General features: G+C 42.6%; 1 protein-coding gene and 2 long non-coding RNA genes across 10 annotated transcripts; all 3 read right to left on the bottom strand.

Annotated features, from left to right (window-relative positions):
• Positions 1-17485: 17485 nt before the first annotated feature.
• LOC124682721 lies at positions 17486-19309 on the bottom strand. Its single transcript, XR_006996398.1, has 2 exons — positions 17809-19309; positions 17486-17726 (listed from the first exon to the last, which is right to left on the bottom strand). It is a non-coding gene; the product is annotated as an uncharacterized LOC124682721 (long non-coding RNA).
• Positions 19310-19331: 22 nt separating this feature from the next.
• LOC124682720 lies at positions 19332-21203 on the bottom strand. 3 transcript variants are annotated; one of them, XR_006996397.1, is made up of 5 exons: positions 20791-21203; positions 20581-20667; positions 20213-20304; positions 20064-20118; positions 19332-19987 (listed from the first exon to the last, which is right to left on the bottom strand). It is a non-coding gene; the product is annotated as an uncharacterized LOC124682720 (long non-coding RNA). The 3 variants fall into 3 exon arrangements; XR_006996396.1 differs by having other exon boundaries at positions 19333-19447; positions 19664-20118; XR_006996395.1 differs by having other exon boundaries at positions 19332-20118.
• An 895-nt stretch (positions 21204-22098) lies between these two features.
• On the bottom strand, positions 22099-25440 carry LOC124684581. 6 transcript variants are annotated; one of them, XM_047218886.1, is made up of 3 exons: positions 25029-25440; positions 24862-24936; positions 22099-24744 (listed from the first exon to the last, which is right to left on the bottom strand). In XM_047218886.1, exon 3 carries the CDS (start codon positions 24600-24602, stop codon positions 22389-22391), a length of 2214 nt encoding a protein of 737 aa, XP_047074842.1. In that variant the 5' UTR covers positions 24603-24744; positions 24862-24936; positions 25029-25440; the 3' UTR covers positions 22099-22388. The 6 variants fall into 6 exon arrangements, with proteins under 6 accessions (XP_047074842.1, XP_047074825.1, XP_047074819.1 ...); XM_047218869.1 differs by having other exon boundaries at positions 24862-24932; XM_047218863.1 differs by having other exon boundaries at positions 24862-24927.
• Between the last annotated feature and the right edge of the window lie 918 nt (positions 25441-26358).

The raw sequence follows: 26358 nt of genomic DNA, 5'->3' as shown, positions 1-26358 counted from the left end.
AGGATCAAGAGAGGGAGATGATACAATATGATCAAGGAGAGTGAAAGCTCTAAGCTTGGGGATGCCCGGTGGTTCACCCTCGCATATTTTAAGAAGACTCAAGCGTCAAAGCTTGGGGATGCCCAAGGCATCCCTTCTTCATCGACAACATTATCGAAGTTCCTCCCCTGAAACTATATTTTTATTTCATCACATCTTATGTGCTTTGCTTGGAGCGTCGGTTTGTTTTTGTTTTTGTTTTGTTTGAATAAAATGGATCCTAGCATTCGTTGTGTGGGAGAGAGACACGCTCCATCTGTTGCATATGGACAAATATGTCCTTAGGCTTTACTCATAGTATTCATGGCGAAGGTTGAATCTTCTTCGTTAAATTGTTATATGGTTGGAATCGGGAAATGCTACATGTAGTAATTCTAAAATGTCTTGAACAATTTGATACTTGGCAATTGTTGTGCTCATGTTTAAGCTCTTGCATCATATACTTTGCACCCATTAATGAAGAAATACATAGAGCTTGCTAAAATTTGGTTTGCATATTTGGTCTCTCTAAAGTCTAGATAATTTCTAGTATTGGCTTTGAACAACAAGGAAGACGGTGTAGAGTCTTATAATGTTTACAATATGTCTTTTATGTGAGTTTTGCTGCACCGGTTCATCCTTGTGTTTGTTTCAAATAACCTTGCTAGCCTAAACCTTGTATCGAGAGGGAATACTTCTCATGCATCCAAAATCCTTGAGCCAACCACTATGCCATTTGTGTCCACCATACCTACCTACTACATGGTATTTCTCCGCCATTCCAAAGTAAATTGCTTGAGTGCTACCTTTAAAATTTCCATTCTTTACCTTTGCAATATATAGCTCATGGGACAAATAGCTTAAAAACTATTGTGGTATTGAATATGTACTTATGCACTTTATAGATGTCTACGGGTGCTTCTATTCTTGTAGACAGTGTTGGGCCTCCAAGAGCAGAGGTTTGTAGAACAGCAGAAAGTTTCCCTTAAGTGGATCACCCAAGGTTTATCGATCTCAGGGAGGAAGAGGTCAAAGATATCCCTCTCATGCAACCCTGCAACCACAAAGCAAGAAGTCTCTTGTGTCCCCAACACACCTAATAGGTGCACTAGTTCGGCGAAGAGATAGTGAAATACAGGTGGTATGAATAAATAGTAGCAGTAGCAACGGTGCCAGAAAATAGCTTGCTGGCGTGTAGTTGATGGTGGTAATATGGTAGCAGTAGTAACGCAGTAAAACAGTAAACAAGCAGCGATAGTAGTATTTAGGAACAAGGCCTAGGGATCATACTTTCACTAGTGGACACACTCAACATTGATCACATAACAGAATAGATAAATGCATACTCTACACTCTTGTTGGATGATGAACACCATTGCGTAGGATTACACGAACCCTCAATGCCGGAGTTAACAAGCTCCACAATTCAATGTTCATATTTAAATAACCTTAGAGTGCAAGATAGATCAACATAACCAAATAGATCACATCAATACCATCATAGTAATAGTTAACTTCACAATCTACAAGAGATCATGATCATAGCCTACGACAAGAACCACACGGTGCACACACTAGTCACCTTTACACCATGCAGGAGGAATAGAATACTTTAATAACATCACTAGAGTAGCACACAGATAAATTGTGATACAAAACACATTGCAATCATAAAGAGATATAAATAAGCACTTCACTACGCCATTCATCAGTGAATAAGTATTCTGTGAAATATAGCCTAAGAGACCCACACGGTGCACACACTAGTCACCTTTACACACGTGGGACAAGGAGTCTCCGGAGATCACATAAGTAAAACCCACTTGACTAGCATAATGACATCTAGATTACAAGCATCATCATATGAATCTCAATCATGTAAGGCAGCTCATGAGATTATTGTATTGAAGCACATAGGAGAGAGATTAACCACATAGCTACCGGTACAGCCCCGAGCCTCGATGGAGAACTACTCCCTCCTCATGGGAGACAACAGCGTTGATGAAGATGGCGGTGGTGTTGATGGAGAAGCCTTCCGGGGCACTTCCCCATCCCGGCGGCGTGCCGGAACGGAGACTCCTGTCCCCGGATCTTGGCTTCGCGATGGCGGCGGCTCCGGAAGGTTTCTCGTACCGTGGCTTTTCGTATCGAGGTTTTAGGTCCGGGACCTTTATATAGGCGAAGAGGCGGCGTCGAAGGTCGAAGGGGCGACGACACCATAGGGCCGCGCGGCCGGGGGTGGGCCGCGCCACCCTATCATCCGGGGGCCACTGTGGCCCCTCCGCGCGGCTCTCGGGTGTTCCGGATGCTTCGGGTGAAAATAGGAACTCGGGCGTTGATTTCGTCCAATTCCGAGAATATTTCCTTACTAGGATTTCTGAAACAAAAAACAGCAGAAAACGAGAACCGGCCCTTCGGCATCTCGTCAATAGGTTAGTTCCGGAAAACGCATAAATATGACATATAATGTGTATAAAACATGTAGATATCATCAATAATGTGGCATGGAACATAAGAAATTATCGATACGTCGGAGACGTATCGGCATCCCCAAGCTTAGTTCTGCTCGTCCCGGCAGTGTAAACGATAACAAAGATAATTTCGGAGTGACATGCCATCATAAACTTGATCATACTATTGTAAGCATATGTAATGAATGCAGCGATCAAAACAATGGTAATGACATGAGTAAACAAATGAATCATAAAGCAAAGACTTTTCATGAATAGTACTTTCAAGACAAGCATCAGTAAGTCTTGCATAAGAGTTAACTCATAAAGCAATAAATCAAAGTAAAGGTATTGAAGCAACACAAAGGAAGATTAAGTTTCAGCGGTTGCTTTCAACTTGTAACATGTATATCTCATGGATAGTTGTCAATGCAAAGCAATATAACAAGTGCAATAAGCAAATATGTAGGAATCAATGCACAGTTCACACAAGTGTTTGCTTCTTGAGGTGGAGAGAAATAGGTGAACTGACTCAACATAAAAGTAAAAGAAAGGTCCTTCAAAGAGGAAAAGCATCGATTGCTATATTTGTGCTAGAGCTTTGGTTTTGAAAACATAAAGAGAGCATAAAAGTAAAATTTTGAGAGGTGTTTGTTGTTGTCAACGAATGGTAGTGGGCACTCTAACTACCTCATCAACCGGACTTTCAAGAGCGGCTCCCATGAAGGACGTTATCTCTACCAGCAGGGTAGATCATCCCTCTTCTCTTTTGTTTACACATGTACTTTAGTTTAGTTTTTCTTTATTTATGGATGACACTCCTCCCAACCTTTTGCTTACACAAGCCATGGCTAACCGAATCCTCGGGTGCCTTCCAACAATCACATACCATGAAGGAGTGTCTATTTGCAAAATTAAGTTGCTTACTGATGAATCGAGCAAAACATGTGAAGAGAATTATTAATTCAAGTTAATTAATCGGGCCGGGAACCCCATTGCCGGCTCTTTTTGCAAAATTATTGGATAAGCGGATGAAGCCACTAGTCCATTATGAAAGTCTCGTCGGAAGTAAATGACAAGATCGAAAGATAAAACACCACATACTTCCTCATGAGCTATAAAACATTGACACAAATCAGAGGTGATAAATTTTGAATTATTTAAAGGTAGCACTCAAGCAATTTACTTTGGAATGGCGGAGAAATACCATGTAGTAGGTAGGTATGGTGGACACAAATGGCATAGTAGTTGGCTCAAGGATTTTGGATGCATGAGAAGTATTCCCTCTCGATACAAGGTTTAGGCTAGCAAGGTTATTTGAAACAAACACAAGGATGAACCGGTGCAGCAAAACTCACATAAAAGACATATTGTAAACATTATAAGACTCTACACCGTCTTCCTTGTTGTTCAAACTCAATACTAGAAATTATCTAGACTTTTTAGAGAGACCAAATATGCAAACCAAATTTAGCAAGCTCTATGTATTTCTTCATTATTAGGTGCAAAGTATATGATGCAAGAGCTTAAACATGAGCACAACAATTGCCAAGTATCAAATTATTCAAGACATTCTACCAATTACTACATGTAGCATTTTCCAATTCCAACCATATAACAATTTAACGAAGAAACTTCGCCATGAATACTATGAGTAGAGCCTAAGGACATACTTGTCCATATGCTACAGCGGAGCGTGTCTCTCTCCCACACAAGCATTTATTCAAACAAAAACAAAAAACAAAAACACACAGACGCTCCAAGTAAAGTGCATAAGATGTGACGGAATAAAAATATAGTTTCAGGGGAGGAACCTGATAATGTTGTCGATGAAGAAGGGGATGCCTTGGGCATCCCCAAGCTTATACGCTTGAGTCTTCTTGAAATATGCAGGGTGAACCACCGGGGCATCCCCAAGCTTAGAGCTTTCACTCTTCTTGATCATAGTATATCATCCTCCTCTCTTGACCCTTGAAAACTTCCTCCACACCAAACTCGAAACAACTCATTAGAGGGTTAGTGGACAATAAAAATTAACATGTTCAGAGGTGACACAATCATTCTTAACACTTCCGGACATTGCATAAAGCTACTGGACATTAATGGATCAAAGAAATTCATCCAACATAGCAAAAGAGGCAATGCGAAATAAAAGGCAGAATCTGTCAAAACAGAACAGTCCGTAAAGATGGATTTTATTGAGGCACCAGACTTGCTCAAATTAAAATGCCCAAATTGAATGAAAGTTGCGTACATATCTCGAGGATCACTCACGTAAATTGGCATAATTTTCTGAGTTACCTACAGAGAATTAGACCCAGATTCGTGACAAGCAAAGAAATCTGTTTCTACGCGAGTAATCCAAATCTAGTATTTACTTTACTATCAAAGACTTTACTTGGCACAACAAAACATAAAACTAAGATAAGGAGAGGTTGCTACAGTAGTAAACAACTTACAAGACACAAATATAAAACAAAGTACTGTAGCAAAATAACACATGGGTTATCTCCCAAGAAGTTCTTTCTTTATAGCCGTTAAGATGGGCTCAGCAGTTTTAATGATGCACTCGCAAGAAATAGTATTGGAAGCAAAAGAGAGCATCAAGAGGCAAATTCAAAACACATTTAAGTCTAACATGCTTCCTATGCATAGGGATCTTGTAAATAAACAAGTTCATGAAGAGCAAAGTAACAAGCATAGGAAGATAAAACAAGTGTAGCTTCAAAAATTTCAGCACATAGAGAGACATTTTAGTAACATGAAAATTTCTACAACCATATTTTCCTCTCTCATAATAACTTTCAATAGCATCATGAGCAAACTCAACAATATAACTATCACATAAAGCATTCTTATCATGAGTCTCATGCATAAAATTATTACTCTCCACATTGACATAATCAATTTTGTTAGTTGTAGTGGGAGCAAATTCAACAAAGTAGATATCATTATTATTCTCATCAAGTGTAGGAGGCATAGTATAATCACAACAAAATTTACTCTCCATAGTAGGTGGCACCAAAAGACCACTATCATTATAGTCATCATAAATAGGAGGCAAAGTATCATCAAAGAAAATTTTCTCCTCAATGCTTGGGGGACTAAAAATATCATGCTCATCAAAACCAGCTTCCCCAAGCTTAGAATTTTCCATATCATTAGCAACAATGGTGTTCAAAGCGTTCATACTAATATGTTCCATAGGTTTTTTAATTTTCGCATCAAACCATTCATGTCTTGACTCAGGAAATAGTACAAAAAGCTCACAGATGTTTTCCATTATGCCTTACTAGTGTTTAACAAGAAACAAAAAGATGCAATTGCAGGATCTAAAGGAAATAGCTTCGAGTACTTACAATGGCAAAAATAGCTTAGTAGCCGAGATCCGGAGTGTGAGTACCTTTTACCTTTCCTCCCCGGCAACGGCGCCAGAAAATAGCTTGATGTCTACGGGTGCTTCTATTCTTGTAGACAGTGTTGGGCCTCCAAGAGCGAGAGGTTTGTAGAACAGCAGCAAGTTTCCCTTAAGTGGATCACCCAAGGTTTATCGATCTCGGGGAGGAAGAGGTCAAAGATATCCCTCTCATGCAACCTCGCAACCACAAAGCAAGAAGTCTCTTGTGTCCCCAACACACCTAATAGGTGCACTAGTTCGGCGAAGAGATAGTGAAATACAGGGTGGTATGAATAAATAGTAGCACTAGCAACGGTGCCGTAAAAATAGCTTGCTGGCGTGTAGTTGATGGTGGTAATATGGTAGCGATAGTAACACGATAAAAACAGTAAACAAGCAGTGATAGCCGTATTTAGGAACAAGGCCTAGGGATCATACTTTCACTAGTGGACACTCTCAACATTGATCACATAACAGAATAGATAAATGCATACTCTACACTCTTGTTGGATGATGAACACCATTGCGTAGGATTACACGAACCCTCAATGCCGGAGTTAACAAGCTCCACAATTCAATGTTCATATTTAAATAACCTTAGAGTGCAAGATAGATCAACATAACCAAATAGATCACATCAATACCATCATAGTAATAGTTAACTTCACAATCTACAAGAGATCATGATCATAGCCTACGACAAGAACCACACGGTGCACACACTAGTCACCTTTACACCATGCAGGAGGAATAGAATACTTTAATAACATCACTAGAGTAGCACATAGATAAATTGTGATACAAAACACATTGCAATCATAAAGAGATATAAATAAGCACTTCACTACGCCATTCATCAATGAATAAGTATTCTGTGAAATATAGCCTAAGAGACCCACACGGTGCACACACTAGTCACCTTTACACACGTGGGACAAGGAGTCTCCGGAGATCACATAAGTAAAACCCACTTGACTAGCATAATGACATCTAGATTACAAGCATCATCATATGAATCTCAATCATGTAAGGCAGCTCATGAGATTATTGTATTGAAGCACATAGGAGAGAGATTAACCACATATCTACCGAGTACGGCCCAGAGCCTCGATGGAGAACTACTCCCTCCTCATGGGAGACAACGGCGTTGATGAAGATGGCGGTGGTGTTGATGGAGAAGCCTTCCGGGGCACTTCCCCGTCCCGGCGGCGTGCCGGAACGGAGACTCCTGTCCCCCGGATCTTGGCTTCGCGATGGCGGAGGCTCCGGAAGGTTTCTCGTACCGTGGCTTTTTCGTATCGAGGTTTTAGGTCCGGGACCTTTATATAGGCGAAGAGGCGGCGTCGGAAGGTCGAGGGGCGACGACACCATAGGGCCGCGCGGCCAGGGGGTGGGCCGCGCCACCCTATCATCTGGGGGCCCTGTGGCCCCCCTCTGGCGGCTCTCGGGTGTTCTGGATGCTTCCGGTGAAAATAGGAAGCTGGGCGTTGATTTCGTCCAATTCCGAGAATATTTCCTTACTAGGATTTCTGAAACCAAAAACAGCAGAAAACATGAACTGGCCCTTCGGCATCTCGTCAATAGGTTAGTTCCGGAAAACGCATAAATATGACATATAATGTGTATAAAACATGTAGATATCATCAATAATGATGCATGGAACATAAGAAATTATCGATACGTCGGAGACGTATCATTTATCTCTTATTAAGTTGCTTGTTGTGCGATAACCATGTTCCTGGGGACGCCATCAACTACTCTTTGTTGAATATCATGTGAGTTGCTATGCATGTTCGTCTTGTCTGAAGTAAGGGAGATTTACCACTCATTTAATGGTTAGAGCATGCATAATGTTAGAGAAGAACATTGGGCTGCTAACTAAAGACATGAATCATGGTGGAAGTTTCAGTTTTGGACATATATCCTCAATCTCATATGAGAACATTATTTGTTGCTACATGCTTATGCATTAAAGAGGAGTCCATTATCTGTTGTCTATGTTGTCCCGGTATGGATGTCTAAGTTGAGAATAATCAAAAGCGAGAAATCCAATGTGAACTTTCTCCTTAGACCTTTGTACAGGCGGCATAGAGGTACCCCTTTGTGACACTTGGTTAAAACATGTGTATTGCGATGATAATCCCGGTAATCTGAGCTAATTAGGACAAGGTGCGGGCACTATTAGTATATTATGCATGAGGCTTGCAACTTGTAAGATATAATTTACATAACACATATGCTTTATTACTACCGTTGACAAAATTGTTTCTTGTTTTCAAAACCAAAGCTCTAGTACAAATATAGCAATCAATGCTTCCCTCTGCGAAGGGCCTTTCTTTTACTTTTATGTTGAGTCGGCTTCACCTATCTCTCTCCACCTCAAGAAGCAAACACTTGTGTGAACTGTGCATTGATTCCTACATACTTGCATATTGCACCTGTTATATTACTTTACATTGACAATATCCATGAGATATACATGTTATAAGTTGAAAGCAACCGCTGAAACTTAATCTTCCTTTGTGTTGCTTCAATACCTTTACTTTGATTTATTGCTTTATGAGTTAACTCTTATGCAAGACTTATTGATGCTTGTCTTGAAAGTACTATTCATGAAAAGTCTTTGCTTTATGATTCATTTGTTTACTCATGTCATTACCATTGTTTTGATCGCTGCATTCATTACATATGCTTACAATAGTATGATCAAGGTTATGATGGCATGTCACTCCAGAAATTATCTTTGTTATCGTTTACCTGCTCGGGACGAGCGAGAACTAAGCTTGGGGATGCTGATACGTCTCCGACGTATCGATAATTTCTTATGTTCCATGCCACATTATTGATGATATCTACATGTTTTATGCATACTTTATGTCATATTTATGCATTTTCCAGCACTAACTTATTAACGAGATGCCGAAGAGCCGATTCGTTGTTTTTGGTTTCGAAATCCTAGTAAGGAAATATTCTCGGAATTGGACGAAATCAACGCCCAGGGGCCTATTTTTCCACGAAGCTTCCGGAAGACCGAAAGGGAAACGAAGTGAGGCGACGAGGCGGCGACACGCCGTGGCGGCGCGGCCCACCTCCTGGCCGCGCGGCCCTGTTGTGTGGGCCCTCGCGTCGCCTCTTGACCTGCCCTTCCGCCTACATATAGTCTTCGTCGCGAAACCCCCAGTACCGAGAGCCACGATACGGAAAACCTTCCAGAGACGCCACCGCCGCCAATCCCATCTCGGGGGATTTAGGAGATCGCCTCCGGCACCCTGCCGGAGAGGGAAATCATCTCCCGGAGGACTCTTCACCGCCATGGTCGCCTCCGGAATGATGAGTGAGTAGTTCACCCCTGGACTATGGGTCCATAGCAGTAGCTAGATGGTCGTCTTCTCCTTATGTGCTTCATTGTCGGATCTTGTGAGCTGCCTAACATGATCAAGATCATCTATCCGTAATGCTATATGTTGTGTTTGTTGGGATCCGATGGATAGAGAATACTATGTTATGTTGATTATCAATCTATTACCTATGTGTTGTTTATGATCTTGCATGCTCTCCGTTATTAGTAGAGGCTGCGGCCAAGTTTTTGCTCTTAACTCCAAGAGGGAGTATTTATGCTCGATAGTGGGTTCATGCCTCCATTAAATGCAGGACGATGTGACAGAAAGTTCTAAGGTTATGGATGTGCTTGTTGCCACTAGGGATAAAACATTGATGCTATGTCCGAGGATGTAGTTATTGATTACATTACGCACCATACTTAATGCAATTGTCTCGTTGTTTGCAACTTAATACTGGAAGGGGTTCGGATGATAACTCGAAGGTGGACTTTTTAGGCATAGATGCATGCTGGATAGTGGTCTATGTACTTTGTCGTAATGCCCAATTAAATCTCACTATACTCATCATATCATGTATGTGCATGGTCATGCCCTCTCTATTTGTCAATTGCCCAACTGTAATTTGTTCACCTAACATGCTATTTATCTTATGGGAGAGACACCTCTAGTGAACTGTGGACCCCGGTCCATTCTTTTACATCGAATACACCCATCTGCAATACTTTTTCTACTATTTTCTGCAAACAATCATCATCCACACTATACATCTAATCCTTTGTTACAACAAGCCGGTGAGATTGACAACCTCATCTGTTTCGTTGGGGCAAAGTACTTTGGTTGTGTTGTGCGAGTTCCACGTTGGCGCCGGAATCCCCGGTGTTGTGCCGCACTACATCCCGCCGCCATCAACCTTCGACGTGCTTCTTGGCTCCTCCTGGTTCGATAAACCTTGGTTTCTTTCTGAGGGAAAACTTGCTACTGTACGCATCACACCTTCCTCTTGGGGTTCCCAACGGACGTGTCGACTGCACGCATCACTTGCTAAAATTTGGTTTGCATAATTGGTCTCTCTAAAGTCTAGATAATTTCTAGTATTGAGTTTGAACAACAAGGAAGACGGTGTAGAGTATTATAATGTTTACAATATGTCTTTTATGTGAGTTTTGCTGCACCGGTTCATCCTTGTGTTTGTTTCAAATAACCTTGCTAGCCTAAACCTTGTATCGAGAGGGAATACTTCTCATGCATCCAAAATCCTTGAGCCAACCACTATGCCATTTGTGTCCACCATACCTACCTACTACATGGTATTTCTCCGCCATTCCAAAGTAAATTGCTTGAGTGCTACCTTTAAAATTACTATCCTTTACCTTTGCAATATATAGCTCATGGGACAAATAGCCTAAAAACTATTGTGGTATTGAAAATGTACTTATGCACTTTATCTCTTATTAAGTTGCTTGTTGCGCGATAACCATGTGAGTCCCGGTATGCATGTCCGTTGAATATCATGTGAGTTGCTATGCATGTCCGTCTTGTCTGAAGTAAGGGAGATTTACCACTCATTTAATGGTTAGAGCATGCATAATGTTAGAGAAGAACATTGGGCCGCTAACTAAAGCTATGATCCATGGTGGAAGTTTCAGTTTTGGACAAATATCCTCAATCTCATATGAGAACATTAATTGTTGCTAATTGCTTATGCATTAAAGAGGAGTCCATTATCTGTTGTCTATGTTGTCCCGGTATGGATGTCTAAGTTGAGAATAATCAAAAGTGAGAAATCCAATGCGAGCTTTCTCCTTAGACCTTTGTACAGGCGGCATAGAGGTACCCCTTTGTGACACTTGGTTAAAATATGTGTATTGCGATGATAATCCCGGTAATCCAAGCTAATTAGGACAAGGTGCGGGCACTATTAGTATACTATGCATGAGGCTTGCAACTTGTAAGGTATAATTTACATAACACATATGCTTTATTACTACCGTTGACAAAATTGTTTCTTGTTTTCAAAACCAAAGCTCTAGCACAAATATAGCAATCAATGCTTCCTCTGCGAAGGGCCTTTCTTTTACTTTTATGTTGAGTCGGTTCACCTATCTCTCTCCACCTCAAGAAGCAAACACTTGTGTGAGCTGTGCATTGATTCCTACATACTTGCATATTGCACTTGTTATATTACTTTACATTGACAATATCCATGAGATATACATGTTATAAGTTGAAAGCAACCGCTGAAACTTAATCTTCCTTTGTGTTGCTTCAATACCTTTAATACGAATTTATTGCTTTATGAGTTAACTCTTATGCAAGACTTATTGATGCTTGTCTTGAAAGTACTATTCATGAAAAGTCTTTGCTTTATGATTCATTTGTTTACTCATGTCATTTACCATTGTTTTGATCGCTGCATTCATTACATATGCTTATAATAGTATGATCAAGGTTATGATGGCATGTCACTCCGAAATTATCTTTGTTATCGTTTACTCGCTCGGGACGAGCGAGAACTAAGCTTGGGGATGCCGATACGTCTCCGACGTATCGATAATTTCTTATGTTCCATGCCACATTATTGATGATATCTACATGTTTTATGCATACTTTATGTCATATTTATGCGTTTTCCGGAACTAACCTATTGACGAGATGCCGAAGAGCCGATTCGTTGTTTTCTAGCTGTTTTTGGTTTCAGAAATCCTAGTAAGGAAATATTCTCGGAATCGGACGAAATCAACGCCCAAAATCTTAGGATCACTCGAAGCTTCCAGAACACCCGAGAGAGGCCAGAGGGGGGCCACTGGGCCACCAGACGCCAGGGTGGCGCGGCCCAGGCCTTGGCCGCGCCCCCCTAGTGTGTCACCGCCTCGTCGACCCTCCGACTCCGCCTCTTCGCCTATTTAAAGGTCCCTGACCTAAAACCTCGATACGGAAAAGCCACGGTACGAGAAACCTTCCAGAGCCGCCGCCATCGCGAAGCCAAGATCTGGGGGACAGGAGTCTCGTTCCGGCACGCCGCCGGGACGGGGAAGTGCCCCGGAAGGCTCCTCCATCGACACCACCGCCATCTTCATCAACGCTCGCTGTCTCCCATGAGGAGGGAGTAGTTCTCCATCGAGGCTCGGGGCTGTACCGGTAGCTATGTGGTTAATCTCTCTCCTATGTACTTCAATACAATAATCTCATGAGCTGCCTTACATGATTGAGATTCATATGATGATGCTTGTAATCTAGATGTCATTATGTTAGTCAAGTGGGTTTTACTTATGTGATCTCCGGAGACTCCTTGTCCCACGTGTGTAAAGGTGACGAGTGTGTGCACCGTGTGGGTCTCTTAGGCTATATTTCACGGAATACTTATTCACTGTTATGAATGGCATAGTGAAGTGCTTATTTATATCCCTTTATGATTGCAATGTGTTTTGTATGACAATTTATCCGTGTGCTACTCTAGTGATGTTATTAAAGTAGTTTATTCCTCCTGCACGGTGTAATGGTGACGAGTGTGTGCATCGTGTAGTACTTGGCGTAGGCTATGATTGTGATCTCTTGTAGATTATGAAGTTAACTATTGCTATGATGGTATTGATGTGATCTATGCCTCCTTTCGTAGCGTGAAGGTGACAGTGTGCATGCTATGTTAGTACTTGGTTTGGTTATGTTGATCTGTTGTGCACTCTAAGGTTATTTAAACATGAACATCGAATATTGTGGAGCTTGTTAACTCCGGCATTGAGGGTTCGTGTAATCCTACACGATTAGTGGTGTTCATCATCCAACAAGAGAGTGTAGAGTCTAGCATCTATCTATTTATTCTGTTATGTGATCAATGTTGAGAATGTCCACTAGTGAAAGTATGATCCCTAGGCCTTGTTCCTAAATATCTGCTACCGCTGCTTGTTTCTTGTTTTTCTGCATCCGTACTTCCTGCAATATTACCACCATCAACCACACGCCGGCAAGCACTTTTACGGCGCCGTTACTACTGCTCATATATATTCATACCACCTGTATTTCACTATCTCTTCGCCGAACTAGTGCACCTATTAGGTGTGTTGGGGACACAAGAGACTTCTTGCTTTGTGGTTGCGGGGTTGCATGAGAGGGATATCTTTGACCTCTTCCTCCCTGAGTTCGATAAACCTTGGGTGATCCACTTAAGGGAAACTTGCTGCTGTTCTACAAACCTCTGCTCTTGGAGGCCCAACACTGTCTACAAGAATAGAAGCACCCATAGACATCACGGGGATGCCCTCTTCCTCGGTTCAAGCTCGCGTGCACAGACCCCATCTTCTCCGGTTCAAGCTCTGCTCGGCAAGGACATCCATGGCGGTAAGACCCGAATCCAACCTTTTAGGCTTCAATGTTCGTAGATGTGCCGATCTAATTTATTTGATTAAGGGATCAACCACCAAACCACCTATTTTATGAAAAATAAGGAGCGTGGTATTATTCAAATTCAAAGCGCTTCGTAACTTTCTGCCAGTTTTGTGATTCAATATAATTTCCCGAGGTTCTGCGATGTTCAATGTAGGATTATTTCGCACATGCATTCTAGATTTGTGTACTTAGCGGTTATATTGGGTACTTCTTCCTTTTCTAGCATGAGTAGTGGCTTCCAGTAGGTAGCTTGGTCTTCGTGTAGTTGGTTTTCACATCAATGATCATGCATGTAGGTTCATTTGGCCAGATCTGGTTTTTAGGTTCATTAGTAGTCAGATTGGGGTTTACTATTCATGCCGATGATTAGACACTATTGCTAAGCAACTGGAGAGATGTTTTTCAGAACCTAGTGCCGTGATCGAAGTCCATTGTTAGATCATGCAATAGGTTCTGATCAAACATTGCATCCACTTGCTCATGCTATGTTTTATGAGGCCTGACTATACATGTTCCCGACGATGATTATATGCTAGTAATAAATCCTAGTTTGTTCAGAATCGAGTCCAGGATGAACTGGATGATTTGAAGAATCTGGTAGCTATGTTGAAGAATGTGCAGAGAATGCAAGCACAAATCTTGAGGTCTAGGAAGGAGGAGTGGGAGGGAGAAAGAGAAGCATTGAGGGGAGAAAAGGAGACACTTAAGAAGATAATAAAAAGTTAGAGTATGTCGTATATGATCTTCTAAAACTAGGTTATGTAAACAAGGATAAACTAAAGAGTATTAGGGCTATTTGTGATGAGTGATGAACAATAAGTTGGCATGTAATGTAGATAATTAACCATTGTTTGCATTCTGAACCTTGTTTCTCTGTGATCTGTTGAATGATCCCAACTAGTATGATCTGTTGTTTGATATGTGAACTTGTTCCGATTTAACTTCAGTGCTTTGGCCTATATATTATGTGTGAACCCAATGAGGCATGCCTTGTTTTTGTCCAGTGATTTGAAGTGTCAACCAAATGACACCACATTTGATGCTATCCAACCTTGTACATAAGCACAAACACTCCTATCCGTGCCTTGTACTCTGTTGAATAACATCAATTGTGGTATTCAATGATTTGAGGCCTTATAATTTTTCTTGCATCATGCTTCTCTAATAGCCAATGATTTGTTATGTGGCACAACGGAAGGCAAGGGGTTGTCCATAAACCTAGTCTTATGTGCAACAAGATTGTTTATACACTAGACTTAGTTTACAGACATTCCCTTTTCCTTGGGTGTTCATTGATATGAGGCCTTCTTTGTCCTGTCATGTGAGGCTCAACCTGCATCCTTGCTCTTTTTATCATCACACACTTCTATTTGTGCTCATTCAAAATGCTTCTTGTTTTTGCGGTGCTCGAAGATGAAGATGGGTGGACCGGTCAAGCTCTTTGGCGAGGGTTGTTCCAAGGAAGCTGGAGAAGGTAGCGATGGCAATCGGCCTAGGGGGAGGCCATTCAAGGTTGGGCATTTCCATGAAGACGACGGACCAACCCACTTTATTAAAGTGGTGTTGTCTCCAGGGATGGAAATGCTCCTAATTTCACAGGCTTCCATCCTTAACCTTGGCACCGTCCCCTGGACGGTCATCCTCAAGACGAACACCGGTTGCTCTTGGATGGTGAAGTTGAGGGACATCAAAGGCACTGTCTGCCTCGATCAAGGCTGGCCTGGATTTTCCATTGGTCATCAGGTAAAGATCGGCAACTTCATGACCTTCAAGATTCTTAGGGGTGACGTCTTCAAGGTCCAGAGGTGCTCGCAACATCATTCAGCCCTTGCCATGATCGACGAGTGAAGAATGTGTCTGCTTTATGTCTGCTACTATGTTTAGATCCGTGTTGAATAATGTCTGCTATGTGTTAAACAATGTCTACTACTCCGTGTTAAACAATGTCTGCTATGTGTTGAACAATGTTTGCTATGTTGATGCTCAAAGGGGGTGGTAAGTGGTAACTACACCATTTGGGGAAGAGGTTATCACATTCCTCGTTTCGCACGTAACCAAACACCATGGTAAGTTTCTTCCAAGCATAAAACAACCTAGCAATCGAATCGCCTGCTGTTTCTCAAGCCGAGCCCAAGTAGAATTGCTAGCATCTAAACGTAGTGTAAATGCTAGCCCAAGCCACGTTTCTACTCATACGGGAGTTACCTAGCCAATTTTCATGTGATGGCACGAAAGGGGAAAATCCGGTGCGAGCAACCAATCGCGTTCTAAGATTTAGCTTTCTTTAGCTTCATATGCACCGGATATTAAGATGAATCCTCTAAACATAGGATAACATACATCATAGGAGTATTTGAGTTGAATATAGTTATTCATACTAGGACCTATTAAATGCAAAGACAAAAATGTACTCCCTCCATCCTCAAGTAAAATAGTGGACATCTAGCTCTAAACTTTGTACACAAAAGAGTGTACTCCTATCTTTTCAATCCACTTTAATCGGTTCTCTCTCATCGCACGGAAATCAAATTCAACAATATTGAACACATATTTTCCTTGTTTTCTACATGCAGTTAGCTCATTGAAGGTGAAAAAATTAAAGAGGAGAGATGCATACTTTCAATATATTTTCACTCTACTTCATAATTTACCTTGAAAAGCTAGGTAAACATTAGGTGGACAATCAACGTACCTGAAAACAAACAGCTGGTATTCTGCAAAAAGCTTTCTTCATATACCCAAACGTTAATGCCGTTCAGGATTTGGTTAACAGTGGGGGATCAAAAGAACTACAGAAGAAAAAAAAAAGCTTCGCAGACAACCAAGGACAAAAGAATACCCCATTCAGCCACCTGAAATAGTGTGTTGGTGGAGTACCCACCAGAACCACCCATAATGGTAACCTGCTAAATGGTACTACCTCCGTTTCAAGGAATAAGATGCACACGTATTTCAAGATGAACTTTGACCATAAAAATTGAGCAATGAAATCTTGATTATATTATACTCCCTCCGTTCCTTTCTATAATGCCTATAGATTTTTGGTATTTGTTTCAGAATATAAGGTTGTAGCTTAGCTCTTTTTCAATTACCCCCTCTACCGATTAGCTCCCACACGACATGCGTGAAAATAAATCCATACAAAAAGGAAACAATTAATTGAGATTCCTAATGCATGACCCCAACGATTCCTTAGATTTAGGAAGCAATGTTTTTATTTCCTTAATACAACCTGGCTGCACTATTATGGAGAGTCAACCAGAGAGATTTGTGGGATTTGTTATGTTAATTTAGGAAGTTACCGATTTCCCTCATTTTACTCTGATCTCAAATCGTTAATCTAGGGGGTCTTGTGTAAAGAACACTCTTGTGCTAATTTTCGTGCCAAAAAAACTATAGGCAATATAGAATGGAACGAAGGGAGTATGTGATTAGTATCATTGGGTGCGTATTGAAAAATACTTTTTAATAATATTAATGTCATACAAATAATCTTTATCTAGTTTAAGTAATTCTTAGTCAAACAAAAAAGCACGTAAAACGAGGACACCTTATTTCCATTCTATATTGCCTATAGTTTTCAGGTAGTACTAGGAAGTGTGGAGCGGCGCACACCGCGCCCGTGTGTCTATAGGACATCGTGGAGCTGAATAACTGCTCTCTGCAGTCGTTTTGACGGGCTACTGAAGCGCGGAGTTTAAATGAGAGCCGTCTTGAGAGGTTGCAACCGTGCGGTGCAGATTTACTGAACCGAACCCTAGCTGCACAATGCATTGTTGCGTGCTCACAACAACAATGATAATGAGAAAAAAAGAGCAAACATAAACAGCAAACTTTTCATATACTTGCGTACCGCAGATAGGGCACTCTTCATATACTTGGGTACCGCAAGTTAAGTAAGATAACAGGCAATATGAAACAAAGAGTCGGAAGAAGTCACATGTCATCACGTGAAATGTACATAAAACAAAAGAGTGGCTATGTACTTCTTGCACTGCCTAAAAATATACACGAAACTAAGCACTGGCTGTATTCATTAAGCGACTTGAGGTCTCGAGCTTATGCACATAGCTTTTGAACCAACTCTCAACAGGAACTGCCTTTTCTTCAGATGGTTCACTGTATATCACCTTGAACCTGCAATTCACCTTGTATGGTCAAGTCTGAACTTGTGCAATTTAATAGAAATAACAGAGGCAAGTAGAATCTAAGATGTCACCAAAGCAGTATCTAAACAGGAGGAGATCCATCCATGGTAGCACCAATAGCTTCATCATAAAGGGAAACCTAAGCACAAAAACAAAATGGATATGAACAGAAAACATTAGTTGCTAAATTGAAATGGCATACGTAAAGAATAGAAGGGCATAAGAAATTAAATGCACATTTACTGAAAAACGCAAGAGAATTAAAGCTGAAAGTATCTACATTAAAACACATGGTTGTAAGAAGCAGCGCCTACAGACAATCGAGCACCTCTCGGTACACTATATTTCTCGTTTCCGTGGAATCTAGTGCTATAGCAAGAATATTGAACAGAAAATATTAGGTAGATATTTTATCACAATTTTTGACACTACACACAACGTTTGTAACCATCCAGACCAAAGAGGACAACCTAGGCCCACAGTAATTCAACTACAGATTACTAACAAAGTAACTTGGATGAGAAAAAGAAAGTAACTTAGAAATAGAGCACCACACTAAGCAAATTATCATTATCATGCAGTAACAAAGACAACAGTTACAATATTTATGTCTTCTATTTCTAAATTGGACTGTATCTTTCCACTAAAATGCTAATGTTCAGATTCATAAAGGCAAACGATTAATATACTTTCATGCTAAACCTTAGACAGAACGTCTACTGGAGACCCAGTGTAGCATAAGTCGAAATGCAAAATCACATAAATCCCAATCATAAAATCAAAAAACCAAATGGTACAGTTGTACTTGATTTACTTAGATTAAAACATTATCATATAATTGGCTGAATAGGGCTCAGCTAATGTCATATATATTATAATCGGCTGACATTGTCCCTATATTATAACCAAATTTTAAAAAACCGAAACAATCCTGAATCATAATATATGCCATACCCGGGTGGTAGAGGCATTGAACAGATGAGATAGCAACTATCTACCATGACAATACCTACTGGAATTATCTCGAGCAGCTCTTAAATCAAACTGCAAAATAACATGACACTTCTATGACTGTTTCTCGCTAACTGGTTGGAGATCAACTAATCCTGAGCTGCTATCCGATCGAACTGCACAATGACATGAGACTTCTACAAATGTCTGTAGAGCAAGAGGACATGGCCAGGACGATCAACGATAGCAGCTGGTTCACCTCGCCTCCTTTCTCCCTATCCAGAGGCCTCGTTTCATGTATCCACCAACTACCAGTTAAGTTTTTGTGATAGCCTTCCTCTATGATTTAAAAATTAGTTACCATCCCTTGCTTCGTGAACCCACCAAAAAATCAGATGAAACTACAATTAAACCACAATGTAGATGCCTGATCCTGAATTGCAAAAGGCCAAGGTTGAGTAAGTCACGAGAAAAATATTATCATAGCCATCTTATATCATCTAAAAATTATTTATCGCTCTTTGCTTTATCTTGGATCATGTTTGCACGAAAACAATGAAAACAGAACTCAACTAAACCGCCAAGTAGAGATCCTGAACTGCAAAATACCAAAGTTGAGTAGTTCATATCATGGAGAACGTGATCCGACAGTTGAGCTAACGGAGGTGCCGAGTGGTGATGGGTGTCGGCAGTGCCGACACCCATCACCATGAACACCTTGTCTTCCAGGTCCCATCACCCATCACCAGGATAGCCCACCTGCAGAGGAAGCCGAGCGGCACGGGGAAGTAAAGGATCCAGGTAGTGCCAAAGCTCAAGAGAGCGGCATGGGTTCTCATTGCTAATGGTTTGACTGTTCATGGCTTATCTACTGATTAATATTCATTACACATACTTGAAGGCATCCTACTTCCATTTAAAAGAGTTCATTGGATATTCTAATAAACTCATTTAGACAGAAAAAGGGAGACTCACCCAGCCATCTGTATTAGTAGTGCACCAGTCAGTTAAACTCCAATATACATGAGTAATTTCCATCATAAGTCAGGTGAGAAAATAGAGTTCCATATAACTGCAGACAGATAATTCTATTTAATGGGAAGGTCATTCAGTTACGTAATATTGCAGTGGACGTAAATACAATATTAAAAATATAGAAATACAAATAAGATGAGACTACATGGCCACGAGCTCGTCAAATATGATATATCATCTGCCCTATATTGCCATTATCGATCAAGTAATCTTCGGCCATTTGTAACCCCGACACAACAACAAAACAACCGTAAGGTGTCTCAGCTGGAACGAAGAAACCGGAAAAACATCAGTAATCCAAAAGAAAAGGCATGAACAAACAGATGAAAGTGTATAGTACCAGTTCAATAAATTAGACACTTTTGGAACAAAGGTAACTGAAATTGGAAATCGTCCTGCAAACAAACCAAAACCATGTTAATTTGACAAAGAACAGAGGAAATCACTATACATACTTACATAGAGAGAGATAAGAAATGCAGAGCAGACCTCTCTTAATAGAGGCACAAGCTTTTGAATGAGCTTCCGCTTGCAACCATACACAACAGCTCTTGCAATAGGCAAGACAGGAAAACTCGCGACTGCAGAAATAAAGAGGACAACACAAAAGCAAAACAGCAGTTATTATGTGTACTGTTCTTCAGATATAACCATGAACATCTATGGACTAAATTAAATAGTATATCATATATGTATTCATGTTAATGTAATTAATATGCTTTTATGTTCATATTTCTTTGAAGTTTATTGTGTAAAACAATTTTTTCGTTCAATGTCAGCGACAACTGAATTTTTATCTTGTGAAGTCGAGCACAGGAAGAGATGAAGCAAAATAATACCAAGAAGTAGAATTTTACCTTGGTGAACTCGGCAGCACGGAATAGCAACACCAACAATGTCACCTTGCCTCTTGTTGACAATGTAGAGTTGAACGCCAGGCTACCCTGATGCAACTGCCAGAGTGTTAGTAGCCAGACTTTCTTTCTATCCAAGTCTGAAATCACCAAGCTAAGTTTGCACATGCTAGAAACACTAAAAAGTGCAGACACGAAGCAAACAAAACTCACCAGATGAATGTAGCATAGCAGATATCGCGCAAAGCAAGAATACACAGCCAGGCCATTGGCAAGGTCGTCAGTCCACCATGGACTCCTCTCTCCGATCTGGAGTGACCTTCGTCCTCATGTCAGATTCAACGCCCAGGGGCCGGGGAGCAACAGCAAGCTTCAGACATTACCTCATACTCTCCTGATGCCCTGCACGGCGAGCTTGGGACATTGCCTCATACTCTCCTGATGCCCTGCACGGAGGGTCGAGCCACGGCAGTTGTAGAGCCAGAGGCGACCGTGGCGCTAGCGTTGGCAAGGACGGGCTTCCACCGGAGGGATAGTGGCAAGAGGAGGGAGGCCTGAGCGCTGCCCGTTGAGGTCATCCATCCTGCATGCCCACTCACGTAGACACGTACGGCCAAGAATGTTCGTCTTCTGTTGCCGCCGAGAATCGTTCTCGAGCGCGACGGAAAGATACAGGACCTCCTCCATCCGTGTTCGCCGCTTCAGTCCAACCGCCATGGTCGGCTTCCTCTTCCTTCACTATCCTCCACGCTCAGATCCGGAATAGATGGCCGAGCAGACGGCGGCGGTGCTAGCCGTCACGCAACCACACCGCGGATCGGCTGATGAGGTCCCGCTGCGGTGCTGGCCGTGGCGCAGTCACACCGCAGATCGGCCGGTGAGGTCCTGAGAAGCCGCATCCGGCAAGCCGGCGACGGAGGCCAACGAAACAACACAAGGTTGAGGCCGTTCTGGTCTCGCTGGCCTGGCTGACCGAGTGACCGGGTCGTCGAGGAGCGAACCTCTTGCTGAACCTCAAGGAGGAGGGGTAGAGGCGTGGAGGAGTGGATGGCAACATGAGATGGTGCGGCAAGTGACGAGGAAAAGGAGAAAAATAGGGCAAGCAGGGACCATCTCCTCCATGCCGCCATTCAACACGGTGGCCCTGAGCGGAGAGGGAAAGGACAAAGGAGGACGGGAGCTGGGGAAGAGTTGACAGAGAACGTCTCCAGGCCTGCGAGGGACGCGTGGCTCCATCCCGGAACTACTCCTCAGTTCTATCACCGCTTTGACCACGAACGAAAACAAATACAGAAGCTAATGGTTAAATAAGAGGCCTGCGCATAAAAACATAACTAATGGAGATAGAATTGAATGGTGGAGATAAAGTTAACTGATTTACATTGTGCACGTTATATTCCCAACATGGAAGATGTGAAATATCATGTATTGGATAAAGGGATAGGAACAGAAGATTCTCCCTGAATAGAACCGGCCAAAATCTCGGACAAGCAAAAAAGTAGCAGTGTCAGCCATTTCAAGTTTTAGACAAGAACAAACATTGCATATCAGATACTTTTGTGACATACAAGATGACTGTCTTTTACTCACACTATCAGCAACATTGTTGAGATGACAAGACACTTACTTGCCCAGATGCCATACAAGATGATTTAGGAATGGCTATCCCCAGACCAATCATTGTATCCAAAAGGTAATTGTCAAAAGTAACAGAAGCTAGGAAACTATAGAAACTAGCAAATGTCGACAAATATTAGATTCTAAACAGCAGGTCAACAAAGGCATAATGGAGTCAGCATCAACTGTTTTAATCAGCATTTAGAAGTTCCCTCTGCCTCCTGAAGAAGTTCCTTAGAAATAGCAGCTGGGTCTACCTCATAGCTATCTTTGGGGACATTCGGAGCTTCTTCCCCTGTCATCCTGTAAAAAGGAACCTGATGTGAAAACCGAAACATCTCTTCTTTTGGGACCCTCTTGATGGCATCACGGTCCTGATGATGCTGGAAAACTGTTCGCAATCCAGTAACCTTAATCAAGGGAATAACAGAAATTCCATGGTCTTTATCATAATCATCCAGTACCTCAACCAGATCATAGACATGAAGCACATCATCAGGAGTATCTTCATTCCAATCAGGGGACCAATTTCGGTACAAAGCCCAGATATCACCTTTCCGTGGATAAATTTGGACCACCCCACGTGGACCTTTCTCGAATTTAATCTGGTGAGAAAACATGTTGATAATATCAACAGTTTCATATTTACCAATCCAGAAATCACCACATGTCTTTATGAAGCCAGAAGAAACCCAACTCAACGGTCCAAATTCACTGTTCGTCCTTGATGCAAGATAACTTATTTTGACCTTAAACGGATTCACGGAAATAAGTTTCTGAATATATGCGTAATAACGAGGCATACCATCTTCGTCATCATATGAAGCCCAAATTTGGTCAGTCTGAAAAGATTTCTCAGTACGATCCTTATCAAAATCATGGAAATCAGGATCAGGAACAGTATAAGAGAAAGGGTCGTCATCTTCGTTTTCAGAACCTGCGCTATTAGCAGAACCATTCTCCTCTGGATCAGCGCAAACATCTTTGTTTGTAGTACCATCATCTGATGCAAGAGTTTCATTACCCTCAACATGTCCGTTAACCACGTGTTTTTTGCTCGCTTTTCCATCAAGAGTAACTTGGAATGGTTTACTTCTCATCTCCCCTAGCTTCTCCCTCAGATCGCTTTTCATCTTGTCAATCAAAATTCTCCTGATATCTGGCTGAGAGAAAGTCTTAGTTACGCTGATCCGAGTAGGTATGGGTCTCCAACTGGGTACACCATTAACACCTTGAAACTTAAAGGTTTCACTGTTGGTTGAAAATGGTATATTACAGCCTGGTGTTCTAACACAATTGGCCCATGGACCTGAGAGAAAGGAGGAAGAACCAACTCCAGTTTCTTTACCCACAGTTTTCATCTTCTTTCCAGATGCACCAGCACCCATTCCATGGCTAACATTCTCCATATTTGCTTTCCTTTTTAGAAGATTGTGCTTCCTCTGTAGAGCATCTTCCCTTCTTGCTGCTGCTTGTGCCTCCTCCCTCTCTCTCTTAACTTTCTCATACGTCTGATGAACCATATTAGCAGCTTGAGTAGCAGCAGCAGATGATGCAGTAGCACTAGCAGCACCAGCTGCCCTTGAGAACGAACCCCACTGGAAATTTCTGCTAGTGCTCGCATCTTGAGTTGCATCACTGATGTTTGAATCCCGTACTGCATGAACATTCTCAGTCGGTGGCACCGGCACCTCTTTCGCTAGAAATGGCTCACGGCAGCTAGGGCAGAGAAGATTTTGATTTAAATACACTTTGAGATATTCAAAATTCATCTTGCATTTGTTGCATGAAGTCCAAAATGTAGGATGCGTTGCTGGAGGTGGAGGTGGAGCAGGAGCCTGATGGTGAGGAGGCGGGCGCTGCCGCACTGCAGATGTTGCTGATCCTGTCTTTTGCTTGTTTGCCTTTGCTCTGGAAGCGGGTGCTTTTGCTGTGAAATTATCGAAGCCATTGGCTGCACCAGGAGCTACACTTGTCTTATTTGATTGAGATTTCTTCTGCTGTAGTACAAATAATTTCCTTTTTTGGTCGTACAGTGCTCTCTTGGTTTTATCGGACAGCACATTCCATGCCTCTTTAACAAACTGGAATGCACCATCAGCACCCACAGATTTGTTCTTGTCGGGATGGAGCTGGAGCATTAACTTCCTGTATTGTTTCTTCACAGTTTCATCATCTGCCGACGTGTCCACGGAAAGGATAGAGTACCAGTCCCTCTCGCCAGCAATCTTCACCTCCGAGGTAAGGTAAACATTCAACATGGTGATAAGCTGCACAATGCCTTCAAGATCAGGAAAAAGTGTACTGGCCTTGAGAGCGAATTTCTTGGCCCCTTGCAGGTCCCGGGACTCAAACTTCTTCTCTGCAATTTCCTTCGCCCTAAGGGCCTCATCCTTGTTGCACTCCATTCCAACGAGGCTAAAAAAGGTACACACGCAGCCACGCACTCACAATGGATTCGGACAAATGTCAGATATCAGATCGCCGTTACAACTTCCACCAATCAGTGCCGCGCCATCTTCCAGCAATCAGCGCCGAGCACGTGGCGATCTAAAATGCACAGATACGTAAATTAGCCATTTTGGAAAGGCACCAATACGGGGATACCTTATACTATCTTTTCAAATCACGGAAAAATATATGTAGAAGCTACGAACAACAGATTACCTTCTTGTTTGCTCTCCTGAGGATGTCGAAGCAGCGCCAAGCCTCTCCAACTGACAAAGTTGATCTCTGTTCTAACTCCAAGTTCCAAAAGGGATAGAATTAGATTTTTAGTAAGTGCACAATGAATATGGAGCAGCAAATCAAATCATTAGTTATCTGTGCATCACCTTTAGTAAGGCAATGGCACCAGGAGTGAACCTTGGATGGGTGCTGCTGATGATACTGCCTTCGAGAGCAAAGTGGGGGTCGGGGTCTAAACAAGCGAGCTGCCGCCGGCCTGCCTGCCTCCGTGCCTCGCTGCTGGCTGCTGACTAGCCTGCTGCTTGAGAGGGTCAGAGGGCTGAGGGTGGAGTCGGGGAACGGGGAGGAACCGCGGAAGGAGAGGAGCAGCCTGCAGGAGCTCGCCACCGGCTCACCGCCGGCTCAAAGGCGAGCTCAAGGAGCGGAGCGGGGGGGAGCGGCGGTGGTCTGGTGAAGGCCTACTGAGGCGTGCGGCGCGGACGTGTTCCGGTGAGGGCGACGGATGTGAGCGGCGCGGACGTGTTCCTGTGAGGCCGGCGGAGGGGACCGGCGCCGCGGTGGTCTGGTGGAGTCCGGCAGAGGGAACGTTGCGGCGGTGATCTGGTGGAGGCCGGCGAAGGGGAGCGGCGCCGCGGTGGTGGGAGATCCGGAGATGGCTCGTGGCGGCGCGGTCGTACATGGGAAGCCGATAGGAGCAGTTCGGTGGTATAGAGCAGGAGCTTGTAGCGGGTAATAGTGCCGGCCCGCTCACCCAGATTCGGCCCACACAGATGCGAATGCGATGGTATTTTGAGAAAAGTCTACTTTACCCTCATAACATTTTATAACATTTTTCCAAGAAAATTCCACCTATCTATTAGCAACCATCGGCACTAAAAGTTATTGCAACACCTCAGCTCTGCTGATCCTTGTGTATTAAAAGGACATGGCTAGATAGCATCCGGATGTCCGCTTATCCGTCCCAGCATTTGTTTAAAAAGGAAAGTATCACCTCACTTATGTGTACATTTTCTGGAAAGCGAGAGATAACCCCACGCGGGAAGCGCTAGTCCTACCTAATCTAGCGCGGGAAATAAATACCACAGCACCGACTTCCTCTTAGCCAACCCTCGTCCAGCTACCCGTTCTGCAAGTCGGTGTAGCCCCATCTCTTCCTCCTCCATATTTCCATGGATTCTAGAGTTTGACTGAAGCTTGAAACTTTTGTACATGAGAAAAAGGTCATTCCTGAAGGAAATCTCGAGGTAAACCTCTCACTTTATCCAGCACCCCCTGTTGACGTCAGAAACCCCCTGGCGGGCAGAGACGGTCAACACGGTAGAGCCGGGAACAACTAGGGCTGCGGCTGGCCCCAGTCCCTCAGAGCGACGGCCCGCAAAGCCTCCCCGGTCGCACGTCCGATGTTTATCACAGGGCGTGCCACCCGACCTATACCTGGTCGAGGAAGGTGTGGATGATGCCTCGCTTAGTTTCCTG

The sequence above is a fragment of the Lolium rigidum genome, chromosome 1, assembly GCF_022539505.1.
Source record: "Lolium rigidum isolate FL_2022 chromosome 1, APGP_CSIRO_Lrig_0.1, whole genome shotgun sequence".
Classification (NCBI taxonomy): domain Eukaryota; kingdom Viridiplantae; phylum Streptophyta; class Magnoliopsida; order Poales; family Poaceae; genus Lolium; species Lolium rigidum.
Note: the sequence above shows the minus strand (reverse complement) of the source record. Positions and strands in the feature narration are given on the sequence as shown.

Excerpts from the sequence above, each read along its gene's own strand:
- LOC124684581 (XM_047218886.1), bottom strand. The coding sequence starts at position 24,602 with ATGGAGTGCAACAAGGATGAGGCCCTTAGGGCGAAGGAAATTGCAGAG.